Source organism: Gekko japonicus, unplaced genomic scaffold (genome assembly GCF_001447785.1).
Source record: "Gekko japonicus isolate JY-2015 unplaced genomic scaffold, Gekko_japonicus_V1.1 scaffold170, whole genome shotgun sequence".
In the NCBI taxonomy this organism is placed as follows: Eukaryota; Metazoa; Chordata; class Lepidosauria; order Squamata; family Gekkonidae; genus Gekko; species Gekko japonicus.
In genome coordinates, this window is record NW_015160212.1 from 1,180,868 (window position 1) to 1,197,407 (window position 16,540).

General features: G+C 50.2%; 2 protein-coding genes across 3 annotated transcripts in view; one reads left to right on the plus strand and one right to left on the minus strand.

Moving 5' to 3' along the window:
- The window catches only part of POPDC2 (popeye domain containing 2), a 23,335-nt gene extending 12,889 nt beyond the window's left edge, over nt 1-10,446 (plus strand). Inside the window, exons 3-4 of one of the 2 annotated variants that reach the window (XM_015409976.1) lie at nt 6,589-6,976; nt 9,361-10,446. In XM_015409976.1, the coding sequence (XP_015265462.1) occupies nt 6,589-6,976; nt 9,361-9,446 (474 nt within the window). In that variant the 3' untranslated portion in view covers nt 9,447-10,446. Of the gene's footprint in view, nt 1-6,588; nt 7,110-9,360 lie in introns of both variants that reach the window. The other variant, XM_015409969.1, reaches the window with a different exon arrangement.
- Nucleotides 10,447-11,307: 861 nt separating this feature from the next.
- The window catches only part of PLA1A (phospholipase A1 member A), a 39,668-nt gene continuing 34,435 nt past the window's right edge, over nt 11,308-16,540 (minus strand). The window contains exons 10-11 of the mRNA XM_015409997.1: nt 13,542-13,706; nt 11,308-11,843 (exon numbers count right to left, since the gene is read on the minus strand). Of these exons, the coding sequence (XP_015265483.1) occupies nt 11,711-11,843; nt 13,542-13,706 (298 nt within the window). The 3' untranslated portion in view covers nt 11,308-11,710. The remainder of the gene's footprint in view (nt 11,844-13,541; nt 13,707-16,540) is intronic.

Here is a 16,540-nt window from a genome sequence, read left to right on the forward strand (position 1 = left end):
GGGGGGGTGTAGAGCTCTTCCAGTGTTGTAAGGCACTCGAGATCGACTCCCCTGGAGGAAACGGCTGCTGTGGAATGTGGACTCTGGGGCAGGGCACCCTGCCAAGGCCCCTCCCCTCCCCAAGCCCTCCGCAGGCTCCACCCTCCGGGCCTACAGGCATTTCCCAACCCAGAGCCGGCCGAAGTGAACCCAGGAAAGCCTCTCCAGTCACAGTGGGACATTTTCATGCTATTTATTTCTGAAGGAAGGCAACCCCAATGAAACTCAACTCCAAAATCACAGTTGTTCTCTCCCCCACGAGCTTAATATGTCGATGACATAGCAGGGGAGATGAAAATGAACCCTGTGAAGCCAGGCCGGACGAGTCGAATGCCAATGGAACGACAACAGGACCGATTTCACACAAGAGCTGCGCCGCGGTCGCGCCTCCCTGTGCCCTGCTTCCATTGGTCAATTTCCCACTCGAAGCTGCGTGGCCACATTTTGACCCATGGCTTCGCCCGATTTTACTGGCAGTTTTGTGATCCTGTTTTTTGAGGATCACAAAACCGCGGGGGAAATCGGGCGAAGCCACAGATCAAAATGCGGCTGCGCAGCTCTGAGTGGGAAATTGACCAATAGAAGCGGGGCACAGGGAGGTGCGACCGCAGCGCAGCTCTTGTGTGAAATCGGTCCAGGTCTCCAACAGCGACCCTCTGAGTCCGATCCGACAGGAAACTGAACACATGAAGCTGCCTTATATTGGAATCAGACCCTCAGTCCATCAAAGTCAGAACTGACCACACTTCCTCATTGTTGCCACCACAAACCCTAATCTTAAACTCTTCGATGTAATGCAACGAATACTGTCAAAGTCAAAATATTTATTTGTCGTAGCCGTCGGCCATAACAACCCCACAAATAACCGCCTACACACAATTCACATCGAGACAGAGAATTAAAACATTCCAGCATAGCAAAATAAAATAAACAGCATTTAAAATATATATAGTAAAATGTAAAATGTACAATAAAAGAACTGAACGCTAAAATGTAGACTAATTATAGTCTGGCTAAAATTCCTGTAGGAGCAGCCGAGATTAATTTCTTCCGTATATTTAATGACAGGAAAATAAAAGAAGCCACTTTAATAGTAAACATCGAAGTCAGTATTGTCTACTCAGACCGGCAGTGGCTCTCCTGGGTCTCAGACTGGAGGTTTTCACATCACCTCCTCCCTGGTCCTTTTAATTGGAGCTGTTGGGGACTGAACTTGGGACCTTCTGCATGCCCAGCAGATGCTCTGCCACTGAGTCATGGGCCCTCCCCATAACCTTTGGCCCATCAAGAGCAGTGTTTCCACTTTAGACTGGCAGCAGCTGTCCAAGGTCTCAGGCAGAGGTCTTTCACATCAACTACTAGCAGATCCCCTTAACTAAAGACGCCGGGGATTGAACCTGGGACCTTCTGCAAGCAAAGCGGAGGCTCTTCCACTGAGCCACAGCCCCTCCTGTCAGTTACTCAAACTATGCCAAAGCACACCTTCTGACACCAACGTCCGCCTCCAGATGTCTCAACAGGACGGTGTGGTCTGCCACAAACCCTACCCCGCCTCTGTGGTTGCCAGTCTCCAGGGGCTGGAGTTCTTCCAGAATTGCAAGTGGCCTTCAGCTAAAAGAGATCAGTTCCCCGGGAGAAAAGGGGTGCCTGCCAGCGTTCTGCACCAGGGTTCCTCAGGGAGGCTGCCTCAGATACGGTTGGGGTTGCCAGTTCTGGGATGGGAAATACCTAGAGATTCTGGAGGTGGAGCCTGAGGAGGGGGCGGGGTTTGGGGAGGGGAGGGGCCTCAGTAGGGTACAGTGCCACAGAGTCCACTCTCCAAAGCAGCCGTTTTCTCCAGGGGAGCTAATTTTGGCTGCCTGGAGATCACTTGTAACAGCAGGAGATCTCAAGGTGCTACCTGGAGATTGGCAGCCCTAGATACAGTGCAAGAACCAGCCTCTTCTCTGCCGAAGTATAGAATTCCCCGGGGGGGAAACATGACCCAGTCACTCCCCACAGCTTTACCAATCAGCCGCAATATCAGCCAACGTTATCTTCATGCAGAGCCGCTGACGACCGCATACACTTCCAACCAATGTTCCCTCTAAGCTGTGGAGTCTTGTGGGCAAAAATTCTACTTTTCAAAAATAGCCTCTGCAGAGCTTTTATGAGTTGTTATTTTGGGCCTCGTTGGAATGAAGTACAGAACGGGCCACAAGAAACAAGACCCTCTCAACGGCCCAGAAGACCCCAGGCATTGCTTAAACTCAAAGATGCTTGGTGGCGGGGAGAGTGCCTTTAACCTCATCTACGGGCACTTCCGCACATGTTGAATAATACAGTTCCACACCTCTTTCAATGCACCTTACACCTGGAAGTTCTTGTGTGGAACAGCCACATCCACTTGCAAACGATTGCTAAAGTGCATCGAAAATGGACTGAAAGGGCATGATTCAATGTGTGTGAAAACACCCTAAGTCATCTGTTTCCCCCACTGCTTCTCCCCAGGGCCGGTCCAAGGATTTGGGGGCTCTGGGTGAATGAGCACGCTTCTACCCCTGGCACCATACAGTAGCCACCACTGTTCCCCACCCACCCACTGCGATGAAGTGGCTCCCCACTCTTGCTACCTGCTCTGGAACTGGCACGGTGGCTGGCTGTGGTGCCATACCTCCCAGCAGGGCATAGGGTTGTGAACCTCTAGGTAAGGCCTGGAGTTCTCCCAGAATTATAAACTGGAAGTGATGTCAACATGGGGGAGGTAAAACCATAGAGCAACCATCCACATGCAAGAGCAACCATCCCCCAACATCGTGATGTCACTTCTAGTTTGCCCCAGAAGGGATACTGTGAGATTGGGGATACTGAAAATGGTAGGGTTGCTTGGCCTCTTGGGCTGACCACCACCCTAGCGGACTGAACACCACAGGCAGGAGGACGGGGCGACAACAGGGCTGGTTTTGATGCCCTTCCATCTCTGGTGTCCTAGGTGATCACCTAGGCGTGTCTAATGGATGGACCAGCCCTGCTCCTTCCACAAGTATGGAGTTCCAAATACATTTCAAAGGGTGAGCACATTTGGTAGCCTAAGGGGGGGACTGCAGGAGCAGGAAAGTCGCTGTGTGCAGCTCTGTTCCCAGTTGCCCCACCCTGGAGTCGTGGTTTAAAAAATGAATGAATTAATTTAAAGGACACTGGGGTAATGTTACATAACATGAAAGGCGACCTGCTCCAAGTTCCAGCTTTTTTTTTGGGGGGGGGTGTCTTTTCCACACATTTTTTGCTCCTAACAGCTAATTTGATACCGCACAGCTTTCTTTCTAGCATAAAAATCAGCAGTTTAAATCTGCAGGGAGATAGGCTACAAAAAAAGCAGTGTGATATCAAATTGACCACTAGAGGGAGGAAAACACATGTGTAACAGACACACACCAGAAGAAACAGGAATTTATCAGTGAGGAGGAGGGAAAAGGAGGAGGATTATTTATACCCCGCCCTTCACTACCCAAAGGAGTCTCAGAGCAGTTTACAATCTCCTTTCCCTTCCCCTCCCCACAACAGACACCCTGTGAGGGAGGCGGGGCTGAGAGAACTCTCTCAAGAATAGCTCCTGAAGAAGAAGAAGAAGAGGAGGAGGAGGAGATTGGATTTATACCCCATGGCCCTTCACTACCCAGAGGAGTCTCAGAGCGGCTTACAAACTCCTTTCCCTTCCCCTCCCCACAACAGACACCCTGTGAGGTAGGTGGGGCTGAGAGAGCTCTGACAGAAACTGCTCTTTTTCAAGAACAGCTGTGCCAGAGCTTGTGACTGACCCGAGGTCACATCAGCAGGTGCAAGTGGAGGAGTGGGGAATCAAACCCGGTTCTCCCAGATCAGAGTCCGCGCACTTAACCACTACACCAAACTGGCACAGCTCTGAGAACAGCTCTGAGAGAACTGACTGACCCAAGATAACACACAGCAGCTGCATGTGGAGGAGGACTGGGGAATCAAACCCGGTTCTCCCAGATTAGAGTCTGCGCTCCTAACCACTACACCAAACTGGCTTTTGACCTCTTATGCCATCCCTCCCCCAGTTTGTGTGTCCCCCTCAACCCCTTGCATTGCGCCCCCCCCAGGGGTCGTTTCGTAGAAAAAGAGTTAGGGGAACTCATTAGCATATGCCACACCCCCTGACATCACCAGAAGTGTGTCATAAGGCCACACCCCCTGACATCACAGGAAGTGTGTCATAAGGCCACACACCCCGCCTCCAACGGTCCCGGCTGCCACCGCTGGCCTTGCAGCTCTACTACCGAGCCCCATGAGGAGCCCTGCGGTGGACCTGCAAGGCCGGCGGGAGCGCAAGGAAGCCCCGCGAAGGCCTTCCCTGGCCCCAGGCAGGCAGGGGTGGGGAGAGGCAGGGAGGAAGCAACTTACCCTCCCTCTTCTCCTGCCTCCTCCTGGCTGAATGAGGGCCGGAAGCGGGGCGGCCGGAAGCAGGGGGCGGGGCTTCGTCATGTGCCCCGCCCCCGTACCTCACCCGGGGGAACTGCGATCCCCCACGATCAAGGGTGTAGACTTTCCAATTTCCCGGGGGGGGCTGGGGCTGGGCCAGAGGCATTGCTTTGCTAGGAGCAAGGGTGGCTCCCGGGGGAGGCTGAGTACCTTCCTGAAAATTTCGGCGGGGGCTGAAGCCCCGCCGCCCCCACGAAGATTACGCCTATGCCCACGATCTCCCCCGAAATGACCTCTGCCCCCCCCCCAACTGAACAGCAACTTCGCCTGACAGGATTTCCAAGTAGAATGAGTCTCTTCCAAGTAGCTTAGAAGAGGCTGTGGCTCAGTAGCAGAGCCTCTGCTTGGCATGCAGAAGGTCCCAGGTTCAATCCTCGGCATCTCCAGTTAAGAATAAGGCAGTAGGTGATGTGAAAGACCTCCACCTGAGCCCCTGGAGAGCTGCTACCAATCTACATAGACAATCCTGCCCTTGATGGACTGATGGTTTGGTATCAGGGCTCTTTTTGTAGAAAAAGCCCAGCAGAAACTTGTTAGCATAATAGGCCACACACCCCAACAGCACAGTTCATTAGCATATTAGGCCACACCCCCATGTCTTCCCTTGACTTGCCCAGTTGCCCCACGGCTGCGGGATGCCTGGCAAGCTGGCCCTTAAATGCCTCCTCGATCCTTCCAGGCCCCGCCCCCTTGCCTGCCTGCTTCGGAGTCACGAGGGGGGTTGTTCTCCAGGCCTTCCCTCTGTAGCCACGAGCACAGACGTTTTAGCTGTAGTGGGCGTGGCCAACTCTGAAGCCAGCCGGAACTCCGTTCCTGTGCGTTCCTGCCCAAAAATAGCCCTGGTTTGGTTCAGTATAAGGCAACTTCAATTGGGGAGGGGGTGTGGCTCAGGCTAGCCTGATCTTGTGAGTTTCAGAAGCTAAGCAGGATCAGCCCTGGCTAGTATTTGGATGGGAGACCTCCAAGGAATACCAGGGACCGGGGGGGGGGCAGGGGGCGGAAGAGGTGCCGGAACTCTCAAAAGGGAAATGAAGTTTTCAATCTTTCAATCTGTATACCAAAAACTCATGAACTTTTAAACATTTTTAAAAAGAACTTTCCGGTGCGTTCCCTCAGAAAAAAAGCCCTGCCAGGGACACTGTGCAGAGGCAGGAAATGGCAAACCACCTCTGAATGTCTCTTGCCTTGAAATCCCTACCTGGTCACCATAAGTCAGCTGAAACTTGAAGGTACTTCCCACCACCATCATGGCTCAGTGGTAGAGCATCTGCTTGGCATGCGTGGGTTCAATCCACGGTGCCTCCAGTTAAAAAGGCTTAGGTAGGGGTCAATGCTAAAAGACCTCAACCTGAGGCATTGGAGAGTGGCTGCCATTTTGAGTTGACGAGACCGGCCTTGATGGACCATGGTCTGATTCGGTATAAGCAGGGGTCATTTCCTGCGGGAGCACATAGGAGCGGAGCTCCGGCAGTAAGGAGCCCAGGGGGCGGGCACATGCAACAAGCCCCACCCCCTGCTCCCAGCAGCCCTCAGTCGGGCCATGAGGAACAAGAAGCAGACAGATAAGTTGCAGAGCCCACCCCCCCCGGCCCACCTCCACGGACCAGCTCTCCCTCCTTTGTGAGGGCAGATCTGCGTGTTCTCCCCCCATAGCTAGCCATTCAAAACAGTCCATTGGCACCTTTAAGACCAAGTTTTATTCAGGTACACGCTCTCCCTCCTCTGCGAGGACAGATCTGCACGCTTCCCCCCCCCCCAATAGCTGGCAATCCAAAACAGTCCAGTGGTGCCTGAGCGGTGGGTGTTGCCTTTTGACACACTTCTGGTGATGTCAGGGGGTGTGGCATATGCAAATGAGTTATGCTAATGAGCCCCTGCACCTCTTTTTCTACAAAATGACCCCTGAATAAGGCAGCTTCACAGGTATTCAGTATAAATCTCTTCCAACTCATCTCTTTGGAATCCTCCTATGACTCCCAGCTGATGACAGTAATCCTGAAGGTAAGATGGCAGTTTTGTCACCTCTCAGCCCAAATATCACCTCCCTGCTTCCCTTTCCCTCGGCAGGTCACCTTGACAGCCGAGACGGACTGCAGCTTCGTCACTTGGCCGCGGAGGCAGCTCTACTCGTTGCTGGCCAGAGAGCGTTACATCGCCCGTCTCTTCTCGGTCCTCCTCGGCTACGACATCTCCGAGAAGCTGTACGCCTTGAACGAAAAGCTTTTCGCCAAGTTCGGCCTCCGCTTCGACATCCGTCTGCCCAGCCTCTACCACGTCCTGGGGCCCGCCTCTTCAGACGCCGAGGTGGAGCAAGAGCCAGCTGAGCCCGAGGAGCCGCCCGTGCCCTCACGCCCGCCGACCTTTGTCCAGACAGCCTCCCCGGCCTCTGGCGCACCTCCTCCCACTGCCCCCCCGGCCCTTGTCAGGAAACCTCGGCCTGACAGTGACCTGTCCGGTGAGGACTCTACCAGTCTTGTACTGGAAGATTTTGCTGAGTTGACGGGGTCCTTTATGGACTATTTGAGCGAAGGGGAGTATATGAAGTGAGGGCACTTCTAACATGGGCACACGACACCCTGTGTAAGGAAGTAAGTACTCTTTGTGCCTCTAGAAGGAAACCCAAGTGTGTGTGGCTGATCTGTCCGGCATGCCGTGTCCACCGTCCTCCTGCTCAACCCGTAGCTCATTGGCTTCAGGTGGATGGGTGCAGCCCTTCTTGTCTTATTAGATTATCCCGGCCCAGGTCGTGTGAGATTTGGGTACCTAGACATACCAGGGCCCTGGCCTAGATGGCTGAGACTAACCCGGTCTTGTCAGATCTTGGAAGCTAAGCAGCCTAGTATTTGGATGGGAGACTTCTGAGGAATACCAGGGTCATGACGCAGAGGGAGGCAATGGCGAACCATCTCTCAACGTCTCTTGCCTTGAAAACCCTACAGGGTCATGATAGGCTGGCTGCAACTTGACAGCACTCTCCACCACCAGATGTGCCAAGAAGTTACTGCCTCTTAGTGCCCAATACCAGACGGTGTTGGCATCCTGGTTGTTGTGGTGACTCATGGGAGGAAAGAAGGGATTCTGCACCTGAATCAACTTGAAAGTGTGGAGGGGGGGGAACCCAGTGAATGCATTTAATGGACACTGAGCCCAAGTTCTCAGAATTCAGCATCAGCTTCTGAAAACAATTCTGGTTAGGGTTAGGGTTAGGGTTAGGGTTGGCTTGCCTCAAATTCAGACTAGAAGCTCTTGTTGCAAAATGTCACAGCTGGAGGTTGCCAACCTCCAGGTGGGGCCTGGGGACCTCCTGGAATTATAACTGATCTCCATTTTTTTTTTGTTTTTTTAAATCTCCAGTTAATGGAGACCAGTTCCCAGTTAGGGTCGCCAGGCAGCACCTGGTAACTGGTGGAAGGATGATGGGGAGGGAGGAGCATCCTGGGAGAAAAAATTTAAAAAGCAAAATAAGACCTTGTTTGCTTATAGGAAATTCCTGGAACTGAAAAGTTCTTGTATTGTGAGAAAGGGAGAAAAGTACCTCTTTCTCTACCTGCTCTATCCCATGCATAATCTTATAAACCTTGATCATGTCACAACCTTTCCTCATAGGGAAAGTCTTCCAACCCTTTTATCGTTCTAGTTGCCCTTTTCTGCATTTTTTCCAACGCTATAATATCCTTTTTGAGGTGTGGTGACCAGAACTGTACACAGTACTCCAAATGAGGACGTACCATCGATTTATACAGGGGCATTATGAAACTGGCTGATTTGTTTTCAATTCCCTTCCTAATAATCCCCAGCATAGCGTTGGCCTTTTTTATTGCAGTTGCACACTGTCTTGACATTTTCATTGAGTTATCTACTACGACTCCAAGATCTCTCTCTTGGTCAGTCTCTGCCAGTTCAGACCCCAATGTGCATCACTTGCCACATTGAACCCCATTTGCCACATTGACGCCCACTCGCGTGCATTTAAATTAGCTAATTAAGTATTCAGGGTGGGCTAAATAATACTAATGAATGTATTACGCGTGCGTGGTTGGTTAGTGCTCTGTTTGGCCAAGGGTATTGCTTACCATTCAAATTCTTTACACACACACACCCTTCCCATCTTATCTCAGAGTTTGCTGCTTCTGCCTCTGCTCTTCAGTAATGCCCATAATCCTGCCATTGTTCTACACATTTACAGCTGCTTCAGCTCATCATTTTAACTATTTCGCTTCCCTCAGGTGGCAGCTGCTGCCAAAGCAATGTTTGTAAAAATCTGCACAGCCCATCAAATCTCCAGTGGCCAATCAGAAGCCTTGCTGGCAAAAGCCTCACCTGACCCCCTCTACCTTCTAAAAACACTTGGCAGGTTGGAAGCCTCTGCAAAGGAACTGTGATTCCACTGGCCCTGAAGTTTTCCTGCAGATGTACTGGGTTTATAGCAGGGATGTCAAACATGCAGCTCAGGCTGCGTCATCGTAGGTTTGCAGCTTACATATACACACCTGAACAGCATCCTCAAGATTGCAACAGCACAGACATTTTGATGCAAGAATTCAGAGCAAGAGGTGTCAGTTATCAGACACTGTTCAATAAACAAAATATTGCAAGAGTGCTGATGTTTTAAGCCTGTTTTTATTTTAAGTAAAAAAAACCCTTTGTGTTTGTGTCCTTTATAAAGTTTCTATCTCTGCTACCTGGCATTACATTTTATGACACACGTGGCCCAGCCCAACAAGGCCTCATTTATGTCAGATCCGGCCCTCATAACAAAATGAGTTCTACACCCCTGGTTTATAGGATTGGTTCAACTGATTCCAGAAGGGAATAACAGTCTCTCTCTTCTTCTTGCAGCCTCCGGAAGCCTCCCAAGAAACAATCGCCAGGCCCTCGCCAAAGGGCGAGCCCCGCTGGCTCCCACTCAGACCCCAGAACTCTAGGGAATGACCACTTGGGACTGCAAAGGCCGCCCCCGCACAACCAGTCGCCCATGTCTGATCCAAACAGTGTTCATTATTCGTGTGTCAGTGTGTGCGTTTCACAGACACCTGCATGACACTCTTTGAAGCACCTGCATGAGACCGGCGTGTGTTGGTAGGACACCTTCCCACAGCTTGTGGATCGGCACCGGCTTTCTCGGCGAGTCTGTATTCTCGAACACTTGGCACGGGGTTCTGTCATTAAACGTCGTGGAAAGACAATGGTGTAGCTAGTCAAAGGTCCTGGCTCTCTGCTCAGGGCCTGTCAGTTCAGCGTTTCCCAAACTGTGGCCTGGGAGGGTACTCTTGGGGGGGGGGGTTGTCCGTGAAATCTGTCTGAGCATCTCACCTGAACGGGGCTGACCATCTAACTGGAAAAGATGCTCACCTTTAGGGCTCTGTCTGCTGCGGTAGACAGTGGCAGTCACTGAGCAGAAATGTGGAAGACACTGGCCAAGATGGCCGCTATGGCCTCGGACCTCTCACGAGAGGGACGGAGACCGCCACAGGTCATGTGTGTCTTGTTGGGAACACTTTTGAAAGGGCCAGGAAGAAGCGGAGGTTGGCCATGTCCTGCCTCCTGGATGGAGAAGTGCCTGTGGAGGCAGCGAGGGGGAGAAAGGGGCTCCATTTCTGAGGCAAAGGGGCTTTCCGGTGAACGGCCGGCACCAGCAAGGGAGGAGTGTGGGGAGGGGCTTTAGGGGTCTGTGGAAACGTTCAAATCAAAATGGAAGGCATTGGGTTGCTAGCATTGGAGAAATCGGTAGTAGTTCTCCCTTCATGAAACAGCACACACAGGCATGCAAAAATAAAATATCTCCACATCTCCTGTTTCACTGGATGAAAGAGAATTGGGCACATCATGGCTACTGCAGATTGCATGTTGTGGGGGTAATACTTAGAAGCAGGGGTCATTTCCTGCAGGAGCGCACAGGAACGGAGCTCCGGCAGTAAAGATCCCAGGAATTGGCTGGAAGGCCATTTAAATCTTGCAGGAGGGAAGGGAGAGGGGCAGCTGCTGGTCACACCCCTGAACTCCTAGCAGCAAATTCTCCACTTGAAGTTCAGCCCCCCCCCCTTCTTGCCCAAAGCATTTTAAATGCTTTGGGCAAGAAGCGAGGGGGGCGCCTGAACTTCAAGCGGCAAATTAACTGCTTAAAGGGACCATTTAAAGTAGGGGTGTCAAACATGCGGCCCAGGGGCCAGATTAGGCCCCCGGAGAGCTCCTATCAGGCCCACAGCGGAACTGTCTGTCTTCTGCTTCTTCTTCCAGTTCTGCTGCCGCTGCATCATCGTGGGTTTGCAGCTTACAGATACACACCTGAACAGCATACTCAAGATTGCAACAGCACAGACATTTTGATGCAATCATTCAGAGCAATCAGGGCTATTTTTGGGCAGGAACACACAGGAACGGAGTTCCGGCTGGCTCCTGAGTTGGCCACACCCAGCAGGAACTCATTAGCATAATAGGCCACACCCAACAGCAGAAACTCATTAGGATTGGCTACAGTAGGCGTGTGTGGCCTAACATGCAAAGGAGTCCCTGCTACAAAAAAAGGCCCTGGGTTTTGTCAACAAACAAGGTAAACAGAATAAGAAGCAAAAGGTGGGTGTGGCTGGATGACCACATTTCTGGCAACACGGGGCTGCGGCCTAATATGCTAATAAACTGTGGTGTCAGGGTGTGGCCTATTATATGCTAGTGAGTTCCTGCTGGGCTTTTGCTACAAAAAAAGCCCTGAGAGCAATGATTCCACTACCTGGCATTACATTTTATGACACACACGGCCCAGCCCAACAAGGTCTCATGTATGTCAGATCCGGCCCTCATAACAAATGAGTTCGACAACCGTGCTTTAAATGCTTTGGGCAAGAAGTGGGGGAGGGCGCGCCTGAACTCCAGGCGGTGAATTTGCCGCTTGGAGTAGAGGCACATGGGGTGCCAGTCCCCAGCATGATGACATCACTTTTTCATGATGTCATCATGTTGGGGACGTCCCCGCCTCCTCCAAGAATGCCCCTCAAAGCCCCACCACCACCGGGGACTAGGAAGGACCTGGCGACCCTATGTCTTCTTGATTGTAAAAATTCTGTGGCTTTGGGTGGAGACACACAGGCATTGTAGGTGCAGTCGGTGTGGTTCAAACAGACATAAGCAACATTGCCGGGCCTCTATCTTCAGGGCAGAGAAGGTGAGCAAAACCAGCTTCTGGCACACTTTATCACCAGGGTTCTGTCATTGTCTCTGTATCCACTGGGGGCGCTGTGGTAGTCGGACACGCCATGGCCAAGTCATAGGAAGGGCTGTTTTTTCCGGTCAGGGTCATCGTCTGAGTCAGGCAGAACATCTTCTCACTGCAAGAGGAACAGGGTGAAGTTAGACACAGGAGTGCCAAGTCTAGGTTGAAATTTCCTGGAGATTTGAGGGGTGGAGCCTGGGAGAGCAGCGTTTGGTGAGAGAAGGGGCCTCAGCGGGGTATAGGGCCCATAGAGTCCACCCTCTAGAGCAGCCATTTTCTCCAGGGAACTGATCTCTGTCGTCTGGAGATCAGTCATCATTTCTGGATATCTCCAGGCCCCGCCTGGAGGTTGGCATCTCTTCAGTTAGGGGGATGGTAACAAAGCCAAAGGAGTCCTTTAAAAAGGTGAAGGTGCAGGCATACCAAAGCATCAATTGCCCTACAATACCTTCCTTTTTTGTTTGTTTGTCTTGTGTATTTGTTGTAAAAATAAAAATGTTATATAAAAAAACCCCAAAGATACGTTTTTAAACTTATTTTAGTATAGGAAAGGAGAAGAAGAGATTGAATGGATACCCTTGCCCTACACTACCCGAAGGTGTCTCAGAGGGGCTTACAAACTCCTTTTCCCTTCCCTTCCCCACAGCAGACACCCTGTGAGGTGGGTGGGGCTGAGAGAGCTCTTTCGAGAACTGCTCTGAGAGAACTTGTAACTGACCCAAGGCCACAACAGCAGCTGCATGTGAAGGAGTGGGGAATCAAACCCGTTTCTCCCAGATTAGAGTCCATGCTCCTTACTCCTACACCAAAATACACATTTTTAAAAAAATACATCCAGAAGCCTTTGCATGACAAAGGAATAAAGGGATTGCTGAAGGTAGATGGGGAGATGGCAGAGAAGCTTTGGTTCTGCATTCACTGTGGAAAGTGCCACAACCCCTACTTTCAGGAGGGGAGTCTGAAGAACTGAGTCAAATTGAGGTGACCAGAGGTGTAGTTCTACACCTGCTAAGGAAATTAAAAAACGATAGTCTCCAGGTCCTGATGGTATACACCCGAGAGTTCTTAAGGACCTCAGATGTGATACGTAACCTGTCATTAAATTCAGCTGCTGTACCAGAAGACTGAAGAGTAGCAAATGTGCTCGCCACCTGGGCTCTTTACTGGCGGAGCACCGCTCCTGCAGGAAATGACCTCTGGGGCTCAGTCTCCAGACCCCCGATCATCCTCGTCGCTCTCTTATGCACACTCTCGATTTTGTCCATATCCTTTTTGAAGTGAGGCCTCCAGAATGGCACACAGGACTCCAGGTACGGCCTGGCCAAGGCAGCATACAGCGGGGCTATGACCTCCTGCGATTCCGATGCTATGGCCCTTTTAATACAACCCAAGACTGAATTTGCCTTTTTTGCCACTGCATCACACCCACTGCTCATATTTAGTTTACAGCCCACCCTTACCTCAAGATCTCTTTCGCATACACTACTGCCCAGAAACGTATCCCCCATCCAGTATTTGTGCTTGAGATTCGAGATTGGATCTATACCCCACCCTTCACTCAGAGTCTCAGAGCAGCTTACAATTTCCTTTCCCCTCCCCTCTCCACAACAGACACCCTGTGAGGTAGGTGGGGCTGAGAGAGCTCTTTGAGATCTGTTGTTGAGAGAACAGCTCTGACAGAACTTATGGCTTGCCCAAGGTCACCCAGCAGTTGCATGTGGAGGAGTGGGGAATCAAACCTGGTTCTCCCAGATTAGAGTCCGCGCTCCCAACCACTAAACCAAACTGGCTCTCGTGGTTCCTTCTCGCTTACCTCGGATCCACAGGAAGGGGAGCAGCACAAAACTGGTGGACAACTGGATCTGCCTCCTTGCTCCTTCTCCAGCTCTTGGGGTGGTAGAGGAATGCCACTCTCTCCATCTGGCACAATGGTGTGGAGTGAATCGCCAGGCTTTTGCCCACGGTCTCCAGCTTGGGCCTGCAAAGTCCAGCAAGGGAAGTGAGTAAGCACAGGTGCCTTTTTGCGTCTGCTAAATACACTTTTGTTTGGCTGCCAGAGTTCAGTTATTAACTCCTGGAAGAACTCATGAATGTAGACACAAACTCACATCATAATTATGTCTTTTTAGGTTTATAGATCGGGGAAGGGGATGAGCTCCTGGGTTTCAAGTGGGGGACAGATTCCCGGGGGGGGGAGGTAGCAGAAGAGAGCTGCTGCAACTGCTTCTTGGCTATACACTAGGGATACCACATGCCAGCCTCCAGCTGGGTCTAATACAGGCCCGTAGCTAATGCAGGGCCCACGGGGCCTGCCCCCCTAGCAGTTTTTATGGGGCCTCTTCCTGAGCCTCGGCTCCCCTACCCCAACTCCCCCTGATTGCCTGTCAGCCTGTTGGCAGGGAGGACAAGGGCAGTGGTTTCAGAGGCTGTCCCTGGTGCTGTGCTGTGGGAAGAGGCACTGGGGCTCCTTGGGGGGCGGGAGCTGGACCCGGAGGCTGTGGCTGCTGCAGCCCTTGCCCTGGAGCCTTTGATTGGATTAGCAGACGGCCCCCTCCGTAAAAAGTCCTTAGCTACGGGACTGGAGTAACAAATGCAGCTTTGAGAATGACAGGAGTACTCCATCCATGAATGTTAGCTGCATAATGTGTCTTTTGTAGGACCGGCAAAAAACATCCATACAAGAAGGCTGTCCCCCTTTTTGGAAGACTTCATGCAAGAAGAAGCGGGCTTATAATTCTAGAAACTCCTGTTGGGGCTTGACTTTTAAAACACTGATGCAAAATTGTCTGGTAGTTAGCAGTCTGTATGTATTGAATGTTATTGCTTATTGAATGTAATGAATATTTTATACCTGACTAGGATGAAACAATGATACACTATGCACTTTACTAAATGATTACCATAAATAGAACACATTGGTTTGCTAAAAGGTTTTTGCAGTGTATATTTATTTGTTACTAGAGTCTCCTAACACTGCAGCTCGGGTTGCTTCAGCCTCCAGGTGGGACCTGGAGACCCCCCAGAATTACGGCTCATCTCCAGACTACAGAGATCCGTTCCCATGGAGAAAACGGATGCTTTGGAGGGTGGATTCTATGGCATTGCACCCCACTGAGGTCCCTGTCTTCCCCAGGCTCCATCCCCAAATCTCCAGGGGTCTCCCAACCTGGATCTGGCAACCACACATGCTAGAAAACTAATATTGTTATGGGGAGTGGAATGTCTTTTCCCAAGTATTTAGCCACTGATTCCTCGTAATCTCTTTCTTCGAAAATTTCTCCTTCGTTTCTCTTTGATTTCTCTTTGAAGAGAAACTGATATACCCTTTGGTAACAAAGTCAGTGGCACCTTTAAGCCCAACAAATTTTTATTCAAGATGTGAGCTTTCGTGTGCACGCACACTTTGTCGGACGATGAAACGGGATTCCATTGCCTGACAAAGTGTGCATGCACACGAAAGCTCACATCTTGAATAAAAATGTGTTGGGCTTAATGGTGCCATTGGACTCTACCTTTGCTGTATTGCTTCAGACCACAACAGCTGCCCACATTGACCCTTGGTAACCTCCGCTCTTGTGTTACCTTATTTGGTCCCACCCTTCCTGGCAGATATCGCTTTATCAAGTTCAAATCATGTTGCCTTTCAACATCCACGATTCTTTGCTTAACAGGGTTTTTTTACTCGATTATAATCCATATTAACCAGGAATTGCTTAGAAAGTCCGTAATAGCCCAATTTAAGTTCTATTTCTTTAATCCAGGGTGGCACTATAGAATCTCTTAATATTAAACCTGTTAATCCAATGGTATATTTACAAAACTTAGATAAACCTGACTATAGCATTTACCCTGCTCAGAGCCGATATGCTTCCATCTGCAGTTTTAGAAGGTAAATACAAAAGACAACCTTATGAGGAAAGATTGTGTATCTGTGGAGAGGGGAAGGTAGAAACGAGGGAACATATGATGTTCGAATGTAAAATGTATCAAAGTATTAGAGACATTTACATAACCCCGATTTGTTCTCGATTCCCTGGGAGAAATGAAAGATTTTACCTAGATAAGTTGCTGGCTGACAAAGAGCAGGAAACTGCTTTAAACATGGCAAGATTTGCCATGCAGGCGATCAAAATCTGGAGACAAGCTATTAGCAGTTAGATAGTGAATATTATACTTAAATAGAATTTTTAAATTATCTAGTAATATTTTAATTTTATTCCTAACATTTTAATGTTTGTTTTTCTGGATAGCGTCTGTATGCATTTTACTGTTTTACCGGCTGATGTCTTTTCGGTTCTTTTATGTATTTGGTCAATGACCGTATTAATAAAAAAAAATTGAATTAGTGCCTTCATCATCCGCTCTTGTGGTTGCTTTATGTCAAGCACCACTGGGTGGCGCTGTAGCTGGAGGACAGGACGTTTGGGAGCGCACTACTGACTGCCTCTGAATATCTACAGGGTGAAATTCTGAAATTCAGCCTGAACCTCTTCCTGCCCGTATCTCTTTGAATTTCTCTTTGATCAAAACGGAATGGATTACAAAACTGACTCCAAATATCCGAAAACAGGAAAAGTGAAGGACTGCTGGATTTCAGGGAGAAAGTGGGTAGAGAAGAATTAAGAGAAGTTCTCTTAACAACTCTACATAAGACCCTGCCACTTGGTCTTAGCTTCCGGCAGGTTTGGCTCCAGGGACTGGGGGGGGGGAGCGGGGGGGGGAGCGGGGGGGGGAGACTTAACCCAAAACAAATGAATCCAGCACCTGGAAGTTTAGTTACATACGTACTAGAGGGCCAATGACTAAAAACTA